This window comes from Labrus bergylta, chromosome 8 (genome assembly GCF_963930695.1).
Source record: "Labrus bergylta chromosome 8, fLabBer1.1, whole genome shotgun sequence".
Taxonomy (NCBI): Eukaryota; Metazoa; Chordata; class Actinopteri; order Labriformes; family Labridae; genus Labrus; species Labrus bergylta.
The window spans coordinates 23706368-23728365 of NC_089202.1; the positions used below are offsets into that span (position 1 = coordinate 23706368).

At 42.5% G+C, this 21998-nt stretch overlaps 1 protein-coding gene across 2 annotated transcripts in view; it reads left to right on the forward strand.

Moving 5' to 3' along the window:
- Positions 1-3075: 3075 nt before the first annotated feature.
- The window catches only part of smarcc1a (SWI/SNF related, matrix associated, actin dependent regulator of chromatin, subfamily c, member 1a), a 29565-nt gene continuing 10642 nt past the window's right edge, over positions 3076-21998 (forward strand). Inside the window, exons 1-22 of one of the 2 annotated variants that reach the window (XM_065957840.1) lie at positions 3076-3329; positions 6111-6230; positions 6334-6419; positions 6694-6775; positions 7695-7787; positions 7897-7966; positions 8151-8220; positions 8922-8997; positions 9378-9503; positions 10394-10512; positions 11902-12032; positions 12695-12745; positions 12862-12899; positions 13041-13162; positions 14403-14474; positions 14618-14731; positions 15479-15632; positions 15753-15863; positions 16650-16709; positions 17724-17982; positions 18215-18376; positions 21310-21365. In XM_065957840.1, the coding sequence (XP_065813912.1) occupies positions 3141-3329; positions 6111-6230; positions 6334-6419; positions 6694-6775; positions 7695-7787; positions 7897-7966; positions 8151-8220; positions 8922-8997; positions 9378-9503; positions 10394-10512; positions 11902-12032; positions 12695-12745; positions 12862-12899; positions 13041-13162; positions 14403-14474; positions 14618-14731; positions 15479-15632; positions 15753-15863; positions 16650-16709; positions 17724-17982; positions 18215-18376; positions 21310-21365 (2361 nt within the window). In that variant the 5' untranslated portion in view covers positions 3076-3140. The remainder of the gene's footprint in view (positions 3330-6110; positions 6231-6333; positions 6420-6693; positions 6776-7694; positions 7788-7896; positions 7967-8150; positions 8221-8921; positions 8998-9377; positions 9504-10393; positions 10513-11901; positions 12033-12694; positions 12746-12861; positions 12900-13040; positions 13163-14402; positions 14475-14617; positions 14732-15478; positions 15633-15752; positions 15864-16649; positions 16710-17723; positions 17983-18214; positions 18377-21309; positions 21366-21998) is intronic. The other variant, XM_065957841.1, reaches the window with a different exon arrangement.

Genomic DNA, 21998 nt, shown 5'->3' on the forward strand with positions numbered 1-21998 from the left:
AATTACCCTTGTATGGTTGTCTCTGCCATGGACATCTTCGTACTAGGCTACATACGTCTGCCATTTCCTTGCTGGAGTGTGATGTGATTTGTGTCATGTGCAGGTGCGATGGATTGCGTACAAACCAATAGGGTGTCAGAATGGTATATGTTTATACTTCTCATCCATGTATTTTTTTGAACGATGACAAGCCGGAATGAAAACAAGCTGAAATGAAATAGGAGTAACGGGCCTATTTTTACAATGTAAGGAGTAGAAAGTACAGATAATTGCGTGAAAATGTAAGGAGTAGAAGTAAAAAGTCGGCAGAAAAATAATTACTCCAGTAAAGTATAAATACCCAAAATTTCTACTTAAGTAAGGTAACAAAGTATTTGTACTTTGTACACCTCTGGTTTTAGCACATTTGATGTAAATGCAAATGTTTTCAGCTTTTAGCAGCATGTTTGTTTCACTTACAGCAAGTTTCAGCCGCTACATTTGTTTTGTCATTTTACAAACAATTTGAAATTGAAACGTTTTTGGGTGAATGAACATATTACAAACACTCAGGTATGCACTGATAAACATTGACTATATACATCATTGATTGTGAATTATATAGTATGAAACACAAACATACTATAAAAACATAATTCTGTTTTTGTCTTAATGCTGTTATTGAACTGTTGTTGTTTATAAAACCACAGCCTGGCATCACAGATCTCCCTGTTGGGGATTGATTTTTTTTATGACTTTGATTAGATTTGATGTCAGATTAAATATGGATGATATTCTGATGTTTAAGTTGACCTGAAACTCTGCCATTCTTGAAGATACGAAGTTACAAATGCATCTGAAAACCATTTGTGTCAAAGAACTCACATCCCCTCTCTTAAGAATAGATGGTCCCGGTTTCTCCTCTCCTCCTTTTTTCTGGTGTCCGCTTCAAGGATGAGGAGACGATGTAAACCTGCTCCACCTTCTGGACGAGGACGTACGGATGAATAACCTGAAATCATCTGACAAGCAGGATCTCAGTTTTAATTCAGAAGCCTCTCACATATAGTACACACAAACAGGAAGAGTGACTCATCCTTTGGTCTTCTTCTAACGTTTAAAATCAGAGGAATATAACTGTCTTTATAAGTGACATTTGGTTGATTTACATTGCAGCAACGAACTCGCACTTCAATGATGTTTTCCACTTTTATTGTCTCAACATCACATCTAAAAAACAATGTGTCACGTGTAGTCCTGGAAAAACACAGTTGTACTTCCTGGTCATATACAAACGAAGATAAAACAGTTTAATTAGAGAGATTTCATATTGCTGACAGACTTTCAGACGCTTCATAAGATGTTTGATTAGATACTGTTCGGACTTTAGACTGCAAGCAAAGAGAAACCACATGATGACAATGGGAGTATTAGTCCATAATAACATTTTAAATAGTCGGAAAAAATCTGCTTTATTGGTGCACGTTAATTCAATTCTTGTCAAAAAACGTTATTTGGGGGGCAATATAAAGGCATATAGAGCAGCAGCATGAGAGACAACAATAAGGTGCAGCAACAACAGTGCAAGGTAGACAAAAATATTGAATAAAATCCAACCTCCCATTATCTATATTGCTTTCTTGAAGAGTCTAGTTTGAAATTGAGGGCCCTGTTGTGAAGGTTGGATCAGACGCCTTTCTTTGGCAGAGTGTAGTGGGAGTGACCTATTTTATTGGTGGTTGACAAACAACGAATTTGTGCATAAATGGTAAATGAACTTGAGCTTGTATAGCACTTTTCTAGTGTTCTGACTACTCAAAGCACTTTTACACTGCAGGGCACACCAACACATTCACACACTGATGGCAGAGGCTTCTGTGTGACCATCAGTAGTAACTAATCCCATTCATACACAGCAGACGAAGCAGCCGGAGCAATTCGGGGTTAAGTGTCTTGACCAAGGACACACCGGACATGTTGCTGCAGGAGCTGGGGATCGAACCCCCAACCTTCCAGTTGTGAGATGACAGCCACACCATAATCACAACCAATTGGTATGGAGTGCAGATCAGGATATAATATGTCAATGTCTCAAATAAATTACAATAATAATAATTATTTAAAAAAAAAAATATCCTCACCCTCAGATTAGTCGCTCTGAGAAAATGAAAAATAACTTTTTGATATAACCAAAGCCCTTAGCAACAGTTGATCATCACTTCCTGTTTACATTTTACATAGATTAAAATGTACAAAAAAGAAACCTTTTAAAACTGATTTAAAAATGACTCAAGACTAAATAAAAAATAAAAAGAAAGGGGTTAAATAAAGGAGTCTTCAAAGGCTACAAAATAAATCATTCGATCCTTCCATTTGCCACGCACCTTAACTGCCTCTGCTCTATCTGGTCTCTTGCACTACATCACTTTATTCTATCTTTTACAGTTCTGGGTACTTTATTCCTGTTGTTTCTTATCCATCACTGCACTACGGTCACTTTATTTATCTCATTTTTAACTTTACAGTTATATTGTTTATATTAGTTCTGTTTTTTCATTATTCACCATGCACCTTAATAATTTATCATTTAGTATTTGCCTACTTGCACATAGCTCTGTATATATATATATTTATTTCTCGTTTACTGCACATAGTTCTGTTTACATCTGTTAGTCCGATCACTGTCCACTTATATCTACTCCTTTATATTTTGTATTTTTAAGTTAAGTTTAAGCTTTAAGTCAAGTCAAGTCAACTTTATTTATATAGCACATTTATAACAGCCGAAGCAGACCAAAGTGCTGTGCAGTAAATCAGGCAAAATACATTGCATCCAAAACATCATAAAAACACGTAAAAGCAAAAATTAAAAGTGAATTAAAACACAAAACAATAGTAAAAGTTCTAATAGACACTTCTGCTGGGATAAAACACTCAACTAAGTGCTTAAGTTGTATTTAAATTGACACTTTAAAATAAAGTTTTTTTGAATCGAATTGAATTGATTTTGCCTACATTACCCATAAGCATTCTCAACGAGAAACTCGCGAGACTTCAAAAGCCACGAACACGTTTGCGGCTGCGCAATATCATTCGAAAACTTGCATGGTGAGCGACGCCGCGGAGGAGAAAGACGACGCAGAGAGAAACAGAAACACACAATGGCGACGGCGGCGACAACGGCTGGCGGGACGGGATCAGGCGGACCGGCTACCGGCCCGACCGGCGGCGGCGGCACCGCAGTCGGACGCAAGAAAGACGGCGGTCCTTCTACGAAATTCTGGGAGAGTTCAGAGACGGTGTCCCAGTTTGAGACGGTGCGGCAGTGGATCGGAAAGCACTACAAAAAGGTAAGCTAGCTGGTTTCTATAACGGCCCGCGCCCCCCCCCCCCCCCCCCCCCCTGGCACAATGGGGGCGCTGCTATGCTAAGTAGCTAACTGATGCCAAACAAAATAACTCCACCTCTTATTTAAGGTGTTTACACGGGCCGATGGCGAACGACTGCGCGTTGTAAATGACTCTCACGCAGAAGGTGATGTGTTAAACATGCTAATAAACACACTCGTGGTTTGAGTGAAGCTGCTAATCGTGAAGCTAGCTCACTGTTAGCTCTGCCGTCTGAACACCCAGACTCCTTTTTTAATAATAACACACCGGGGACGTGAAATGTTTACAAACGAAAGTGGTGTGTGCGCAGTGTCGCTGCTGCAGTAATTCAACTCGAATCAAAAACTTTTTTAATTGATAAAAAGTGAAGTGTAGCGACCTTATCAGCACAGAGTCACAGCACAGTTTAGTCACGGGTTACAATGCATGGACTAACTAGAGGAGAGTGGTGGTTTTTTATTTTTATTATTCCTGCATCTCAGGAGGAGGAAACTGCATTCAGATAATTGTGTGAGTTTAGTGGTGAAGTGTGAGCGGCGTTGAGTTTTGTCAACACAGCATCAACGTGTGCAGGCTCCACTAACTTATCTAAACAAAGAGGGAGCCTCCTGTCTCTGCATGCTCTCCACTCCCACCCACTGACACGCATTAGCCTGTTAGGATGCACACATTACAGAACAATTAGAAGGAATAAACCTTGATTGTGACAGTTGAATGCTTGTTTTGGAGGGCTTTTTTTTTTTTAAGACTCAAGGACTGAACGTGTTCACCTCTCCTTCTGCTCAAATGCTGCCCCGGATGTTGAGCTTGACTTTGTTTACATTCATTAATACATGTTGCTTTCCACCTTGACTGGTATTACCCAGTGGTGTAGTGGTGCCTACAGAAGTGACCTACTCCCTCCACAGGCTTTTTTTTTTTAATTGTACCGTCCAGAGGGTCATTCCTTCACCATGCTAGGCTAAATAATTGCAGCATATGTTACTATATATTGTCAATCAATTAATGGTGTGAATCAGAGGGGATTTAGAAGTAGGTATACCCCATGGAGACTGAAAAATTAAGTAGCTAGCTATACTCTATAAACCTGTGTATAACCTGCACTACAACACAGGTGTAACCATTGCAAGGTAATTAACAAATAGTTAATAGTGCATCAAAATGATGTAAATGCTTGGCCAGTATACTCGGATATTCATCCAATACTCATGTGTGCACGCCAAGTGAGGAAGCATTGCTTGTTAACAAAAAATGTATTTATCGCCATGAAATCAGACTTCTGTGCAAGTTATTGTGAATACTCCTAACGTCATAACGATGACATTGAGGTTAATAGCCCAGCTCTTTGGGACTCATTTAAAAAAAAAAAAAGGCTTTTGAAAATCGTGACTTGACGTGAACTTGTAAACAAATTTTCCTACATCTGAAGATCACGATTGTGAGATCAGGAGATCCTCTCAGATCCACAGCGCTATGTTACAGTAAGCTTTGTTTCACCTGCATCAAGGAAAGCAGCTTCTTTTTATATAATATTATCATTTGGCCCTTTTGCTTGTGTCTCCTTGACTTTGTCCTTGTTATAAATAGAGCAGGCCTTGCTGAGCCTTTTTCCCCATGTTGAGTTTTACTTGTCCTATTTATTTTCATACTCTGACTTTGAATCATCGTTGCTCCTTAAAAGCTCTGATCCAGAGCAGAAGTGGACATTCATTTGTTGCAAGGAAGTCATTCATGTGCAGATTTCCTCCGTTGGAAGAATAACTCTTCTAAGTGCGGATATCTCTGGTGCTGAGATGTCATATGGGAAGACTCTTCAGGCCCCTGTCCTGTCAAGATGTGATGCCTCGTCTAAACGTGCTACTATAGAGCAAAAAGCAATAGCAGAGGACATAACATATTTATTGTGAAATAATGCCACCAGAACATATGCATTGTCAGAGTCTCTCCTGAGGTAAAACAACACATATAATGCTATAATGACAGTATTTCCCTTTATATCCCTGCTATGTGTAGTTCAACAGAATCCCAATCTGAAATAAAGAGTGGAGAAGAACATCCTGGAGAACAGGAAACATAATGCAGCAGGTTCATTAGAGCACGGAGATCGGAGCGGTCTCATGAATATACTGAGCTCCATGCAGCAGTCACAGCTCGCTCGGACTTGCTGCGGAAAAAACACTAGAGGTCTGGCAGGAGAAACTCAGGGTGAAGTTCAAGTGAAAAATGTGGCTGTTTGCGTTCACACATGCAGCTCCTCCTGCAAATATCACAAGTTGTATGCAAGTGTAAATGCCCTATTAGAAAGTTTGCCATGTGGAATACATTCACATTATTTAAAGTATTCAATTTAAGGACTCCTTTTAGGCCTTTTGAAAGTTGTTCATTTTTATTGTTATATCCATGCCCCCCCCCCGCTTTCTCCTCCCAACATTTCCTGTCTCTCTTCAGTTGTTCTAGCTAATAAAAACTAAAAGGCCCAAAAATCAAGTTTTATTAGCTGTTCCCTGGCCAATGATTTGCTCTTATTCCAAAGAAGACAGTTTTCTGACTGTTAATTCAGACTGTTTGATGCACAGAGCCGATTGTAAAGAGAGAAGCAGCAGTGAGTTATTCGGACAGTTAAAGGGTCTCTTTGGAGAGGAAATTAATCAACCAACAAAGCTGCGTTTGTGACACGTTAAGAAGCTTCAGATTTGTGTGTGTGTCTGTTAATGAATGTTGTTTATTTCTGTCTGATCCCAGTATGTCCAGAACGACTCCCCCTCCTGTAAATCCTTGGCGGGTCTGGTGGTTCAGCTGCTGCAGTTCCAGGAGGATGCATTCGGACGCAGGGTTAACAATCCTGCTCTCACCAAGCTACCTGTAAGCAAACCATTACATGGCACATTTTTTTAGGCCTTTGAGCCGTCTTGGTTGAAGAAGTTTTCCTGCCAGCGTCTCTTCATGCTTCCTTTTCTATCCTCAGACCAAATGTTTCCTGGATTTCAAGGCAGCTGGGTCCCTCTGTCACATCCTGGGCTCGGTCTACAAGTTCAAGAGCGAGCAAGGGTGGTGAGTGGGCTTGTCCCCCTCTTTTTTTTTCTTTTTTTTCTCATAAACATGAGAATACATTTCCTCAAAAACACTTGAAAAAGGTTTTGTAGTTAAATCTTTGAATTATATTTTTTGTCCTGTTTTTGATTCTAATGGAAGTTTTCTACTGTTCAGACTCTGCCGTCACCTCATAAATTAAACTCTGTAGCAGTACATAGTATGTTTTGATTGCGTCAGACTTTTGCAACCACAACTCAACAAATGACTCTCTAATTTTTTTATTTTCTCCCAGGCGTAGATTTGACCTGCAGAACCCTTCCCGCATGGACAGAAATGTGGAAATGTTCCTGAATGTGGAGAAGAACTTGGTCCAGGTACAACCGACAACTTTTTAATACACAATTACTAGTTTGTAAACAACTTTAAATCCTGAATGAGGAGCTTTTCTTGATACAATTAAGGGGAATACAATCGATCGCTTTTACTTAAACAGTCCTTAACTTGCAGAAAGGTCTTAATAACAGGTTCTAAACTCATCATAACATTTTAACATCCCTCACACCCTGCCGCCTGGTTATCAAGAAGAAAATTGTATCCTGGAGTTAAAAGAATCTGACATGAATCTGCTGTTCCTGATCATGGAGTCATGGCACTGATCTTTGTTGTGACATCTATGTGGTTTAAAGGAGCAATCAGTAAGATGTGTAGAGAGTGAAATGATAAAATGACCAGTTATCAGATCAAACCAACAGGTGTTGCAGCGATGGAAGCGGGCAAGAGAAGTGGTTCAGATAGAAGTGATTGTACCCGACCTAAAAAGCCTCTGCATGTTTCTAATAAGCTCCACGAGCAGAAACGTGCTCAAACTAGGATCAATATTGAAGATGTTTTTGAAAAATGGAGAGAGGTTAGAACGCAGAAAGGTTTACAGACTGATGCAGAGATGGCTAAATACTGAAGCTTCAGTGTCCACCACATGGCAACCTGCGTGAGCATTGACTCTAGAGAGGAGGGGGGTGGGGGGAGACAGCTCTCTACAATGTTTTGAATTTGGACTGGAGCACCCATTTTAAACACTTGGTGTCAGAGTTACATATTGCTCCTTTAACTAAACTAACACAAATGTCCGATTCTATAGTCGGTATCTGTCATTTTTCAGACCAAATTGTTCTTCCCTGTTGGGATCAATAACAGCTTTGCTCACTAATTGATGGATTGATGAGCATCGATTGTCTCCAGATTTTTTTTTCTTTTGTTGTTTTTTTGTAATTTTAATTTTCTTCTTCTCCCCAGAACAACTGCTTGACTCGGCCCACAGTGTTCCTATCGCCTGACATCGAGCAGAAACAAGCCAGTAAGCTCAAAGACATCATCAAAAGGCACCAGGTGAGCTTCCCCATCCGGCATCAAACCGGCCGCTGAGAGAAAAAAAACCATGTTGTGTCTTAATCTTGTTGTTGGTTATCACTCATTTCTTCCTCTTTGTGCTCTTCAGGGCTCCATCACTGACGATAAGTCTAAAGCCACCCACCACATCTACCCCTCTCCATCCCAACAAGAAGAAGGTAGAGTGTCACCGACTTTATCCTGCAGACAAGCCGACAGGAAACTGGCGTTTTCTGTCACACTGAATATTTTTCATGTTTAAATTATATAATCCTGAAATGTTTTTTTTAAATTTTGTCTTGTAGTTTATTTGCGCAGGAAGTGAATTAATTTGTCTGCGCTGCTGGTTTGTGTTTGTTGCAGACGAGTGGCTTCGTCCGGTCATGAGGAAAGACAAGCAGGTGTTGGTGCACTGGGGTCTCTCTCCAGACAGGTGAGCAGAGAGGAAACACACCAACAGAGTCCTTTAACACTCACCGTATATGAGGGAAACCTCTGTGCTTCAGCCGCTCCACAAATGGTGAAGGACCTTAGACATTGAAAATATCAATCAGTCGACTACTTCTCTCAGGCAGATTCCAAAGAAAGTACTGGAGAACAAAATCAATTTATGCAGATGTATTTAGTACCACTCTGCGTCCAGACTGCAACGAATACAATAAGCTTTAGTTTTGTATTTATTAGCTTTGATTACATTGTTTAAGTTGAGAAGTACATTTACAATAAAAGTGCGCTATACACTACTTTTTAATTCATTATTGGATTTTGCGCATAACAATGCAATTAATCGCAGTTAATCACAGGAACTCATGCGATTAACATGATTAAAACTTTTAATTGTTGCCCAGCCCTAGTATTTAGGAACATTGGTATATGGGAGGCTGGAGGAGGTTAGTCCTGATCAGTGGGAGTGCAGGTCAACAACGATTTGGGAGGGGGGGGATAATCGTGCTTCAGCATGGTACTGGGAGAACGTGTCATGGTGTGAGTGCGCCCTGAATCTTTTCATAAGTTGAAGTGAAATCTCTCTGTGTTGTTTGTTTTGGTTCAGATGTTAGCATGAAAGACGGCACATCGGTTCACCAGTGTCCTTCCCTCTGACTCTCAGCTGTATTTCCTTTTTTATCCCTTTAGCTATGATACCTGGGTGTCAGCGAGCGAGGTGGACGGGGATGTGGAGGACCCGCCCACCAATGACAGACCGTGGAAGGTGAGCAACGAGGATTATCAGCAGAGAAGAAAAAAATGCTCAGTGTCTGTCTGACTTTTAACCCAACCTGTACTATGATCGTGAAAGAAGATAAAAGGATGCTGCTTTCACTCCCAGCAGCACTCAACAGATTTTAAGGAGATGTTGTGATAGAAGAGTACAGTTTTTCCCCCTACCATTACCGGTGAAGTTAATAAAGAAATAAAGATTTTTTAAATGATTTTTTGGGGGCTTTTTGTGCCTTTTTATTGTAGATAGTGGATAGAGTCGGAAATCAGGGAAAGAAGTCATTTAAGGATACCTTTCCGATGGGTCAAAATGTAAAATATTTGACTGCTGTTTCTAAAGTCTGCCTCCTTCTTTGTCCCTCTACTCCTCAGGTCCACGCTAAGTGGGTGTTGGACACCGACGCCTTCAATGAGTGGATGAACGAAGAAGACTACGAAGTGGACGAAAACAAGAAGCCAGTCAGCTTCCGCCAGAGGATCTTCCCCAAGGAGGAGGAGGTAAGTTTACCGTGCTGCGTGTGTTTTGCTGTTCAGAGGTTTTTCTAGCCCTGGATCGATCCGTCCTTGTTGTCATTGTTTTAATCCCAGAAACTTCTTTCCTGTTGGTTTCTAACATAATTATAATCTCTAAGATAAAGCCACAGTAGACATTGACTGTTCATCACTGATAGAAACGTAACGGTGCTGAGATAAGTCTGAGTCTTCTGAAGTGTTGTTGCTGCCAGTTTGTTTTGGTGCTTGTGTCTGTCGTCCTCCGTCTGTCTTTGCGCATCCTTTCCAAACTTTTCCTCACTCTTTGTCTTCACTTGATTTATTTCAGGGTTCCTGTCCATGTTTGGGAAAAAAAAAGATTTGAGCAGTTTGAATGAACAAATCCCTCTGCACGACTGAATGTGTGACAAGTGATCGGAGGAAGGTTAAACTGAAAAATGACGAGAGAGGCTCCCACACACTGCCTCGCTCTGTGCTAACGTATTAGCATAAAGCTTTACGCTAACATATTAGCATAAAGCAACGTTTCAGTCTGTCAGTATGAAGCGAGACGCTGTGCGGGAGACTTTCTCGTTGTCTTTCAACTTTACAGGAAGCCTCAAATATTTAAGAACGTGAGCAACGCGCTGCCAGTGATTATTACAAAAATCGATGCCAAAGGTTCTATATGAAATAAATAAATTTAAAAAACGTCTTATAGTTTGGACAGTATGCAGGAACCCTGGTCGTCTCCTCCACCACCACGGCATCCCCCCCTCACCCCCTTCCCCGTTTGTGTCCCTCCCCCCCCTGCTTCCCCTCCTTGTGTGTGCAACCGTTCCATCCTCTCATTCTGCTGCTCTTTCTCTCATCCTCCATCCCTCGCTCCCCGCGCTACATGGGGTTTGTCTGATCAGTCTTCCCGTACACCCGATCGAAAGGAGCGCAAGGCCAACTCCGCCGGCAAGAAGAGGAGGCGCTCGCCCTCGCCGCCCAGCACTCCCGCCGAATCCCGCAAGAAGGGAGGAAAGAAGGGGTGAGGAGGACACTGGTGTTGTTATTTCATATGAATCATGGTGTCATAAAAAGACAGTTCTTGTTTACAGATGTTGCTCAAATGTTAAAGTGCAAATGTTGGAGACGATTTCAATACAGAATATTACAGAAGTTGCTCTTTGGAGATGTCAGACATGATTTGTCCGGCTGCACACTCGACGATTTTGGGTGTGATTAGGTCTCTTCAACCATCGGTCCGATTTGCAACAATACAAAAATTGCAACGGATTATTATTCCAAATAGTCCTCAAGTATATAGCGTCACTACAATTATTTTACAGCTCATGTTTGAGTCGGAGCCTGACGATCTGGAATCGTAAATATCAAACATGGGTGAAATTTACCATTCCAGGTCACACTGCCTCTGATAGAATACCCGCAGCAGTCAATGAGAGCGAGCAGACCAGGAAGCGTAGTGATGCATACTCTGACAACTCACTCTTAGCTCGCACTGCAGTTTGTATAGAGCTGCACATAATCCATCTCCTCAGCCAAGATATCATCTGTATTGGTTTTCTCGTTTTCAGTTTTTCACCTCGAGTTTCTGTGAGATCTCGTGTCTGTGAAACGGTTACTCAGCAGGCGTGTGTGGCCTCCCGGTCCGGCAGAGTCGTCTCGTGTGTGCGTTCAGAGGATTTAGTGTTTAAAATGGAAACTGTCTTCATGTCTGTTTTAAAAGCGCTTAAGATTTGAAAACTGTGTGGAGTGTAGCCAGCTTAACATTGTCAAAATTGTATACTATCTCTGGTATTTTAATGATCAATCATTTGGAAAGTAGCTTAGAAGCTTCAAAAAGTCTACGTCTTCAGTCTTATTCTTTACGATAAGCTGCTGCAAGTGAAAGAGAGACAGCGCCGTCTAACGTGAACGAAAACGTCTGCAACATTTCAGACTGAGTCTTTGCTAATGTGACTGTGCAATCTGGACAGCGTGCAGGGGTTTGTCTGCATTTCTTTGTATACTTAAAAACAATAATTTGGGGGGATAGAAACAGGCAATAAATATTGTAGGGATGCATAGGATCAACATCGGTATCAACCCTTCTGACAGACATCACATCAGCTTATAATGTGGCATGAACCGATGTTGGTAGCCGATATTTATTTGTTGTGCCAAATCAGTTCAAAGCTGGCAACTACTTCATCTAACTACGGAGTCAAACAAACATCAGAAATGGCAATTGGCTAAGTTTTTATTTCAGACATCGGTATCGGCCATGATTGTCCTAATCGATGCATCTTAGGGTAAATATAAATATAATAAATAGTTCAGTGAAATTCTGTCAAAGTTTATATATCTGTAATTGTGACAACACAAGAAGATGTTGTGACCTTTCTTCACTAACTCTTCTCTCTCTGATCGCTGTCAGGAACCCGGGGCCACACTGGAAGCGACGGGGCCACCGAGGCGAAGAGGAGGACACGGAGGAGGACATGACCAAGGACATGGACGACTCCTCAGCTGGAGCCAGCATGGAGGAGGGCAGCATGTCCAAAAATGGTAGGAGAAGAATAAGGGCTCAGATTGACACTCTCCTCTGATCAAATACTTTTTAATAGTGCGGCCCAAGCCGAGATATTCAAAGATTAGAAATGACTCGCTCATACAGTCGGAGCGTTCTGTGTCCTAACGTGCAGAGCGACACACGGGGTGTGTGTGTGTGTGTGTGAAAGTTTAGAGACGCGTTCTAAAAAATGGAGAGATGTGAAATAATTGAATATCCATGGCAGGTCTGAGAGTCTACATCCTGTGTAGTGACACTTGTTTTGTCTGACAAAGACGACCTCAAACTAACGAGAGCACAAGGTCCAGGGTGAGAATCTATCAGGGGTAGGATCCCTAATCCCTAAGAACGTCCTCCTACAGACACATGTACCATAGTCCATTTGGAAAAAGCAAGAAACAGCCTGAGGTTTAATTTCTTAAAGGGCTTCACATGAAGGGAAATTTTATACTCCTTCTTTAAAGCAAACACAATCCTAACTAAAGACGCTGTTTTTAGACCAGGTCCACTTTTACAAAACTCACTCTAACTCCTCAGCACTCTCTATTTTAGTGTCCTCTTCTGCAAACCAGAGTGCTGGTTCATGCCTGAATTAAAACCCTCTTTGAGTTGTATTTCCTCACTCAGCCCTCCACTTCTCTTTTCTCTTCTCTTACAGCGAAGAAAGACGAGAGTACTCCGGTGAAAGGCGGGAATGTGGCTGACCTGGGTATGTGTCTCTGACCAAAGTGACGCGCTGAGTTGTGCATGAGTCACTCAACTCAATCGAGACGTATACAGTTTGTGTTTGCATTTGTCATTGAGATCCGTCTTTGTGTTTTCCAGATGACATGGAGGATGACTCTGTGTTGTCGGGAGGAAAGGTAAGACATGACTCAGTCTTCCTCTCCCCTCAAGGCTGTAGGTGTGAGTGAGGCAGCTGTCCGTTGTTAAATGTAATTACCGTGGTGCGACATGCGGTCTTCATCATGCTGACCGGTGTGTCTCTGCGCTCCTCTCTGCAGGATGATGAGGAGCAGGGCAAAGCCGAAGTCAACCGCCTGATCGACGCCAGCGAGGACAACGTGACCGAACAGACTCATCACATCATCATCCCCAGCTACGGCGCCTGGTTTGACTACAACTGGTGAGAGCTTAGAGAGGACGAGGAGCTGGTTACTGGTTTTGCTTTGCAGCGAGTACTTTGACGCCTTTTAACGCAGTAAAAACATTTAATGGTGCTGGGAAATCCGCTGTATAAGACGCACTTTTAATACCAGTCTAATACACCGGTGTGACCAATATACAGGTATAAAAAGCTGACAAACACACCTTCATTACCACCTGACACGATTAAAAATTCATCCCCATTCTTTGTGTTTTGCACGCTGTGCTGGGAAACATAAGGACGCAGACCAAGCGGGCTGATCCATTTTTTAACATCTTGTCTTCCTCATTAGATCCTGATCATGCATTTGAAGAGAACATTGGTATATTAGACTTAAGACTTTCTTTATTGTCATTCAAACTTGTACTTTACAGTGCAGATAAGAACGACATTTCGTTGCATTTGACTCGTTAGTGCAGGATAAAAACAGCAGCAAGTATTTACATAGAAAAATAAGGTGCAGATATAAAAAGAAAAGCTATGAGTAAAATTACTATACAGATAAATATATTGCACGTTATATTGTATTTTACAGTCTAGTGATGTGGGGGTTTGAGGGGGAATGGAGGGATTATTTTTTCCTGTTCAAAAGTCTTATGGCCTGTGGGAAGAATCTGTTACAGAACCTGGAAGTTCTGCTTCGGAGGCTGCGGAACCTCTTTCCAGAGTCCAGCAGCGAAAACAGTCCTTGGTGGGGGTGGGAGGTGTCTCTGCTGGTTTTCTGAGCCCTGGTCACGCAGCGGATTTTAGCGATCTCCTGGATGGGAGGAAGTGGAGTCTTAATGATCTTTTCCGCCGTCCTCACCACTCTCTGCAGGGACTTCCAGTCAGAGGCACTGCAGGCTCCGGACCAGACAGAGATGCAGTTTGTTATGATGCTCTCTATAGTGCCTCTGTAAAAGGTGGTGAGAATAGGAGGAGGGAGGTGTGCTCTCATATCGTTCCTGAATAGAGCAGCAGGAAGGTTGCAGCCAGCGTTCTTTTAGAAATCACAGCAATGACGTGAAAAAAGAGACGATCGGTGGTGGTTTGATCGGTCTTAAAATTTGGATTCTGCCCAGTCTGACATCGAGACAAGACCGATTAAAAATGCTTTGGATTCTGAGAAGAGACCTTTTAAAAAGTTGTGTCGAGACCAAGACCGATTTAGAGTACGACAACACTTTGAATTGGTTCATCTTTCTGCATCTCAAACTTTCTTTCTTTTTTTTTTTTTTAGCATCCATGAGATCGAGAGACGAGCTCTGCCCGAGTTCTTCAACGGAAAAAACAAGTCCAAAACTCCAGAGATGTGAGTACACACACACACACACACACACACACACACACATATATGCAGTCAGTATGTTCAGACTCACTTTGCATGTGCAGTTCTTAAGTGTTTGGTTGCAGACCTGCAGTGACATGTTTCTGTGATGCTGACTTCTTCTACAGATTCCTGGCCTACCGTAACTTCATGATCGACACGTATCGACTGAACCCTCAGGAGTACCTCACCTCCACTTCCTGTCGCAGGAACCTGACCGGGGACGTCTGTGCCATCATGAGGTGAGCAAAGTCTCCGGGAGCTTCTTGGAACAAATGATTAAAGTGTATTTGTTTACGAGCACATCGTCAAATTCCTTCCCTGTTCCAGCGTTTGCAGCAGCAGGCGACCATTTTTAATATTTATATTGAGTAAAATGATGTTGCGATAATTATCGTTTTATCGCCCAGGCCTAATTGATGCTACGAGGAAGATGTGTGGAATGTAACTGTTAGAAGTTATATTTTGAGCAAAAAGTTGATGTTAATTAATAAAAGGGTATGTTGGGGCGCTGGTGGTGCATAAAAAAAAAAAAAAGTGTATGTTAACGTTAACATCTTTCGTGATGCAAATATGACATCAAGTCGAGCACCTAATCATTTTCCGAGTTGTGCAGGTGTTCATGTGAATTTTACAACTCAGAAACTCTTATTTCAGATTTGCCCGACACCACATGAATGCACCATTAAGAACACATTTATTAAACACCATGCTGAAAATGTTTCCACTGATCTGGATCATACGGGGCTTGAATTGTAGAGGAAGATCCGAACAGATCACAGATCAACTGTGATCCATTGTTGGTCAAACCAGCCATCGTTTTTCATACATCAGTGTTCTAATTATCTTAATCATCACGGGTCTTTGGACTGTGGGGGAAACATACATGCTGAAATAACCTTGACTTGAAGTTCCTGGCGCTGAACGCTCCTGATTCTTTTTGGAGTAACTTGTTGGAGAACTAATGTGTCGTTCCCGTCTTTCTCCAGGGTTCATGCGTTCCTGGAGCAGTGGGGTTTGGTGAACTACCAGGTGGACCACGAGAGTCGCCCATTGCCCATGGGCCCCCCACCCACTCCTCATTTCACTGTGCTGGCTGACACACCATCCGGCCTCATGCCCCTGAACCACAGACCCCCACCGGTAAGATTTACTAAACTGGCACTAAAGAGCAAGTGATGGAAGGACGGAGGAAACGTACAGCTGCAGCGCTATGTAGCTGCATGTTCAGCATTGATCAAGTTCTGTGTTTCATCCCTCTAGATCCCCCCTCAACAGCAGATGGCTAACTTCATAGACAAAGGCAAAGACAAGTCCATCGACCTGCAGAACTTCGGGCTTCGCGCGGACCTCTACAGCAAGAAAAACCCCAAGGTCAGTGCACAGCTCATGTTGCATCCTGCACACGAGCACCAATGAAATATTTACATTGTGTGACTTCTGTAGGTAAAAACATTACGTTTATTCGAGTACATAAAGAAAGAGGATGACAGGGATGTAGCGATGGATCTGTTGAACATCACTCTCGGAGGATATCAGCCATGTTGACAAATGGCCTTCTGGCAGATAATGTAGCATGCCCTCATGTCAGTAGCTGATGTGAATCCGTTCCGTCGCATCGATGTGATTCCTGCGAGCTTGTCTACCTGACAGCTGAGTCGGAGGAGAAGCAGAAGAAGTCGCCTTTTGGACAAACTCGTGTTGTCCGTCTTATACCGTCTCTGAGAAAGATCGGCGACATGCAGTTTGTAGGACATGACCCAGGGACATGTTAAGGGAGGGATCATCAAATCAAACACTAAATGACAAAATAAACAAGAGAAAACGACTCGTCTGATATTCTTCTGTAGAAATACTTCAGAATAAGAAGAGAAACTCAAAACTATACACAAGTAAAAATGAAAACATTTGAGATTTAAAGGAGATTTAAGGAGGAGATGAGAGTCAGGTTATCGATGGTCTTTCCACTAAAGAACCACAGCCTTTAAAATGAGACAAAGTTTCCAAAATGGAAAAGAGGCATTTCCTATAGATCCACTTTTCTTCACTTTCACTGGAAGCTGCCGACCAAAAGTTTAAGAAAATACAAACTGCTGTTAAACTTTCCTGTAATAGTATCACCTCTTTTATCTGACTGTTCATATTTTTACTGTCCTACAGGGGAAACCATCAAACTCCACCAGGGACTGGACCGAGCAGGAGACTCTGCTGCTGCTGGAGGTGAGTGTCAAGAGGACCTGAAAGAGGACTTCTCACATTAGTTCAAATACCTCGTACCGTCTTTTTGGCAAAATCAGTTCTTACGTCTAGTGCAGTAGGCGGTTTAAGTTTAGTCTCTCTACCTTCAGCCAGCTTTCATAAACACTAAAGGAAACCTCCATTTAACCCCTCGACATCATCGCTGTATTGAGACAGAAACGTGCAGCAACAATAAATGGATTTAAGTTGTTAAATATAATTAAACCTTTTTTTGCACCACATCTCATATATTTGTGTACACACAGACGATTGAGCTTGTCATCATCAAAAGGAAAAGACTCGCTTTACTCTGTGAAACATCTTTTACTCTTTCTTAAAACAGCTCAAGGATTTCTGTGAAAATGCAACCAATCTGAGCGTTTCTGTGTTTCTGTGTTCACGCTGGTCGCACTTCTTTGTAATGAATGGCCGCATTCAAATGTCAGTTCCTGCCTGCAAAGCTTTGCACCGCAATGCATGCTGGTATACATTGTTTAACTATTGTTGATTGGCTGTAAGCTTGTTTTAAAAATGCACTTCGGGAAACAACGGGTCCACCTTGCAGGTTATAATAATTCTCAACCAAAATACGAAACCCCACAAAACTGACTTTTATACCAGACTGCTTTCAGGATATACGTTCTGGTGGCTTGAAACGACAATCTGAAAAGGACTAAGAAGTGTGCTTTCCCCCCTTTTTGTCCCCTGCTCCTTCTTTTAATTATTTCTCTGCCCGTCTCTTTTTATCTATTTTGCTCCATCCTTCGGACCTTCATGTAAAGATTACTTTCCTCTCTTCTGCCCTCCTACTCTTTAATTATCCTTTGATCCACAGTACACATCTCTCCTTTCTCTCCAGCCTCCGCCTTACGACCCTTTTATCTCCTCTCCTTTCTTTCCACTCCTCGGTTGCTTTTCTGATCCTGCACACCTCTGTGAATATTAAACAACGGTAAGATAATGTGTCTTAACAGTCTCCTCTTTCCTCTCTCTCAGGCCCTGGAGATGTTCAAAGATGACTGGAACAAAGTGTCCGAGCACATCGGTTCTCGCACACAGGACGAGTGTATCCTCCACTTCCTGCGGCTGCCCATCGAGGATCCCTACCTGGAGAGCACCGAGGCCTCCCTGGGTCCTCTGGCCTACCAGCCCATACCCTTCAGCCAGTCTGGAAACCCCGTCATGAGCACGGTGGCCTTCCTGGCCTCTGTGGTCGACCCCAGAGTGGCGTCTGCTGCTGCGAGGGCAGCTCTAGGTGAGAACCAGTGAAACTGCAGCATTGCTTATTTAAGAGCTGCAGGAGAGCAAGTTTTCTGTGGAAAACAGATGGTACTAAAAGAGCGGCACAGAAACTGAATGTTGTAGAAATCCTCACAGGAAGACAGTTTCAACTTTTTTTTGTCTTGCCATACTGTTAAAACATCCCAGATTTTAAAGTGGTTTAAAAAATGTCAAAGAATAAACATCCTCTCTCCGTCTCCCTGCAGAGGAGTTCTCCCGCGTGCGTGAGGAGGTGCCGGCTGAGCTGGTGGAGGCTCATGTGAAGAAGGTGCAGGAGGCGGCCAGGAGCACAGGGAAGGTGGACCCCGCCTTCGGCCTGGAGAGCAGCGGCATCGCTGGCACCGCCCCCGAAGAGCCAGAAAAGACCGGTGAGTGAGCTGGTAATGATCTCTCAATCGAAACAGGAAAACTCATTTTTGAAAATGTAAAAAAAAAATGTAAGACTGAAAGCCTTTCAACCCTGTAGAACTCATCGATGTCCTCTTGGTGTTCTTGTGTGTCATGACTTCAGCGACCACTGGAGGGCAGCAGATAGAAGCAGTTTAGCTTTAGCTGTCAGACAGAGAGAGGCATACGTGAGGCTGAACACCAACTGAGGTTTAGTCATGCTTTAATGATTTCCTTGGGGAAATCTGTTCACTGCATTTGAAACATCCTTTACATGAGGAGCAGTGGGCAGCCAATGGGAGGCCAGCGGGCAGAGCTCGGCGACAACCTGCAGTTTGACGTCAGTGAATGAGAATCGACCACAAATACATGCTTTTGTAGAGCTTACCCAAATAAATCATTAATTTATCATAAACTCTTTTAATATTAATTTTCCAATATTTAGATAATCAGTCCCTTTGTGATGTTTGTGCTTTCAGTATCTCAGAAGATTCTTGAAAATTGTAAAAGTCGTTTTTAATAATTAATATTTTATTGATTTTCATAACAACATTATAATGGCAAACAAATATAAAAACAAACAAACAGATTTAAAGGGAACAACAAAACAGGCAGGAAACATAATAGACAATAAATGGATGACAGAAATTAGACACAACGATGCAGAAAGTATCAACAGTGCATCACCAGAAGGAGGGCATATGACATGTGCTTGCAAACAAACAAAAGTCAATCAACACCCTAGCAGAGATGTGTTGCATTCTCCTGATATAAACTGGCTAAAATTGTCTCATTGCTCCTTAGAAATGTTATTTTTCCAGTTCAGCTTTCCAAGCATATTTTCACAAGCAGCTATTGTCATCATTTCTTCTTGCCACATTTTCAGTGTCGGAGTTTTTGATTCTTAACAAAATCTAAGAATTCGCCGAGCACATGCTGTTAAGCCAGTTGTTAGTACTTTAAATGAGTATTTGCTTAAATAGGGTACTACACCTTTATCCCCCAGGAGACAAAGCTGAGGTGATCTGGGAAGTTGGCATGTAAAAAGTTGTTTTTAAAAAGTTGCACGTACCACACACCACATCACCTCCTCAACATGTAAGTGCTGCACTTATATAAGTTTTGGTGTCTGTGACCTTTGTCGAGAGTGTTTTGTTGGTGTCCTGCAGCAGTGAGTTTAAATGCTCCTTACTGAGGAGGGACAGTCATGGACGTGTTTCTTTGTAGTACCGTGCCGTAGTATGCCATAGCCTCTGTAGATGGGTAACAATATACCCGCTAGGCCATCAGCGCCCCCCAAGGTGTCAGTTTTGGACTGCAAACATACTGAAATATGAAGTCAGGATTTTGTAATCCAATCTTTTTGGCCATTGAACGCTAAGATGTAAATAAACGTAATTCTTTTGGTTTTTAATAAAACCATATATTTCCAGATGTCGTCCTGAGCCTTGGTGAAAACAATAGACTGAATATGAAGATGGACTGAGAGTCCACAAACACACACACACATACTAAAGCATGCTGATAGGTAATTGGTCAACACAGCTTGGACTACAAAACCAGAACACTTTCCATGCTGACCGTCCAGACCTCCCTCAATAGAAAACTGAAAACTACATTTCTACAGTAGAATCTGTAAATAGAGAGATAATACCAGCAATTTGAAGAGACATACACAAATACTTCTGTGTGTGTGTGTGTGTGTGTGTGTGTGTGTGTGTGTGTGTGTGTGTGTGTGTGTGTGTGTGTGTGTGTGTGTGTGTGTGTGTGTGTGTGTGTGTGTGTGTGTGTGTGTGTGTGTGTGTGTGTGTGTGTGTGTGTGTGTGTGTGTGTGTGTGTGTGTGTGTGTGTGTGTGTGTGTGTGTGTGTGTGTGTGTGTGTGTGTGTGTGTGTGTGTGTGTGTGTGTGTGTGTGTATGGGTGTACAGCCGTGGTAACTAGTGGATTAAAACAACAGTGGCAGATGGGGCAAGGGAGTGGGAGGAGGGGGAGCAGGAAACTGGGTCATCTCACTCTATCATATGCTGATCTCTTTCTCTCTTTGCTTTCTTGAAATGATTCTCGCTCCCTTCACTTTTGCTCACTTCTTCCTCTCTCTCTCTCTTTCTCTCACACACTCGCTCACTTACTCTCTCACTCATTCGCTCTCTCTTTCTCTTTCTCTCACTCGCTCGCTCGCTCACTCACTCACTCTCTCTATCTCTCTCTCTCTTTCTTTCACACACTTGCTCACTTACTCTCTCACTTAATCGCTCGCTCTGTCTCACTCGCTCTGTCTCACTCCCTCTCACTCACTCGCACACACTCCCTCTCCCACATAAAGCCAATCATTTGTCACACCTGAATCAGAGCCCTCTGGAGCCACATTTGCCATCAATAAGCTTAAATGTGTTACGGCCGGAAGCACTCGACCGACACACACCCATCACACAAATCAATATTCAAACTCTTAACACACACTCAAGTGCACACGTGACACGGTTTAACACTCAGTCATACACGTGTGTGTGTGTGTGTTCATTCGGTTTCACTCTTCACACTCTCTCCCCTCTGGGCCTCTTCACTTAAAATGCTTTTGACCTTAATTTGGCGTCCTCACTTTTTCCCCTCAAACACTTTTTTATGATGAGAATCTCTTTGTGCCTTAAATATCAAACAGGATGGTGTGTCACTGCTGCCTCATGTTGTTACAGTTTGTGTCCCGAGTGTCGGAGTGGTTTTCTGTAATTTCTGCTTATGCATGCATGAGTGCGATCTCAAACGGTTTCTTGCTTCTGTTCTTTGATTTTGGGCGGCATTAACAATTCATAAGGGACTAAACAATTACAGAAGAGATGTAGGCTGCAGCGTTTCTTCTGTTAGCGTCTTGATCAGTTTAAGTTTGTTACATCATGATCATTTGTTTTAACACACAGAAACCCCCGAGGCGGAGAAGATGGACACAGACTCGGACTCCCAACAGGCCGATAAGGTGAGACCACCTTTTCCCTCTTTTGACATTAATCCAACATGCTGAAGCAAACCTTTAAGGTCACATATTCTCCTCCTTTTCAACCAGTTTAAATACGTCTCAGAGCTCCTCAAAACACGTCAAGCAGGGGCTTTCAGTACACAATGAATGCAGGTTTTCATACATGTCAGGTTGTAAGCACTGGAAGGTGGTCTCGGCATTTCATACTGATGGATTGGACCCGCCTTTGCAGAGGAAGCAGCCCTCTGTTTAGATGAAAAAAGTTTTTAAAAGTGCATTTTATACACTGAGTTTTACAGTAAATACTCCACAGTGACATCTTTTATTGTATTTATCTGACTCACTAAACGCAGCTGTGCAGGAGAAACAACAAGGCGGAGTGTAAACTCTTCAACAAATTCTTCCCCCAGAAGTTTGTGTTTTGACACTTGGTTTGATGTGTAATAATAGAGAATCTTAGGTCGCACTCACACAAGGCCCAGTTTCCCCAAACCGTGCTGAAGAAGAATAGCCCCCGCCCTACCTGTTCCCCCGCTGGCCTGCACTCACTGCTCCAGGCCCAAACGGATCTGAACACTGTTAGTCTGCACACACGACATCATGCATGTAGGGCTGACGGAGCGACTCTGGTAC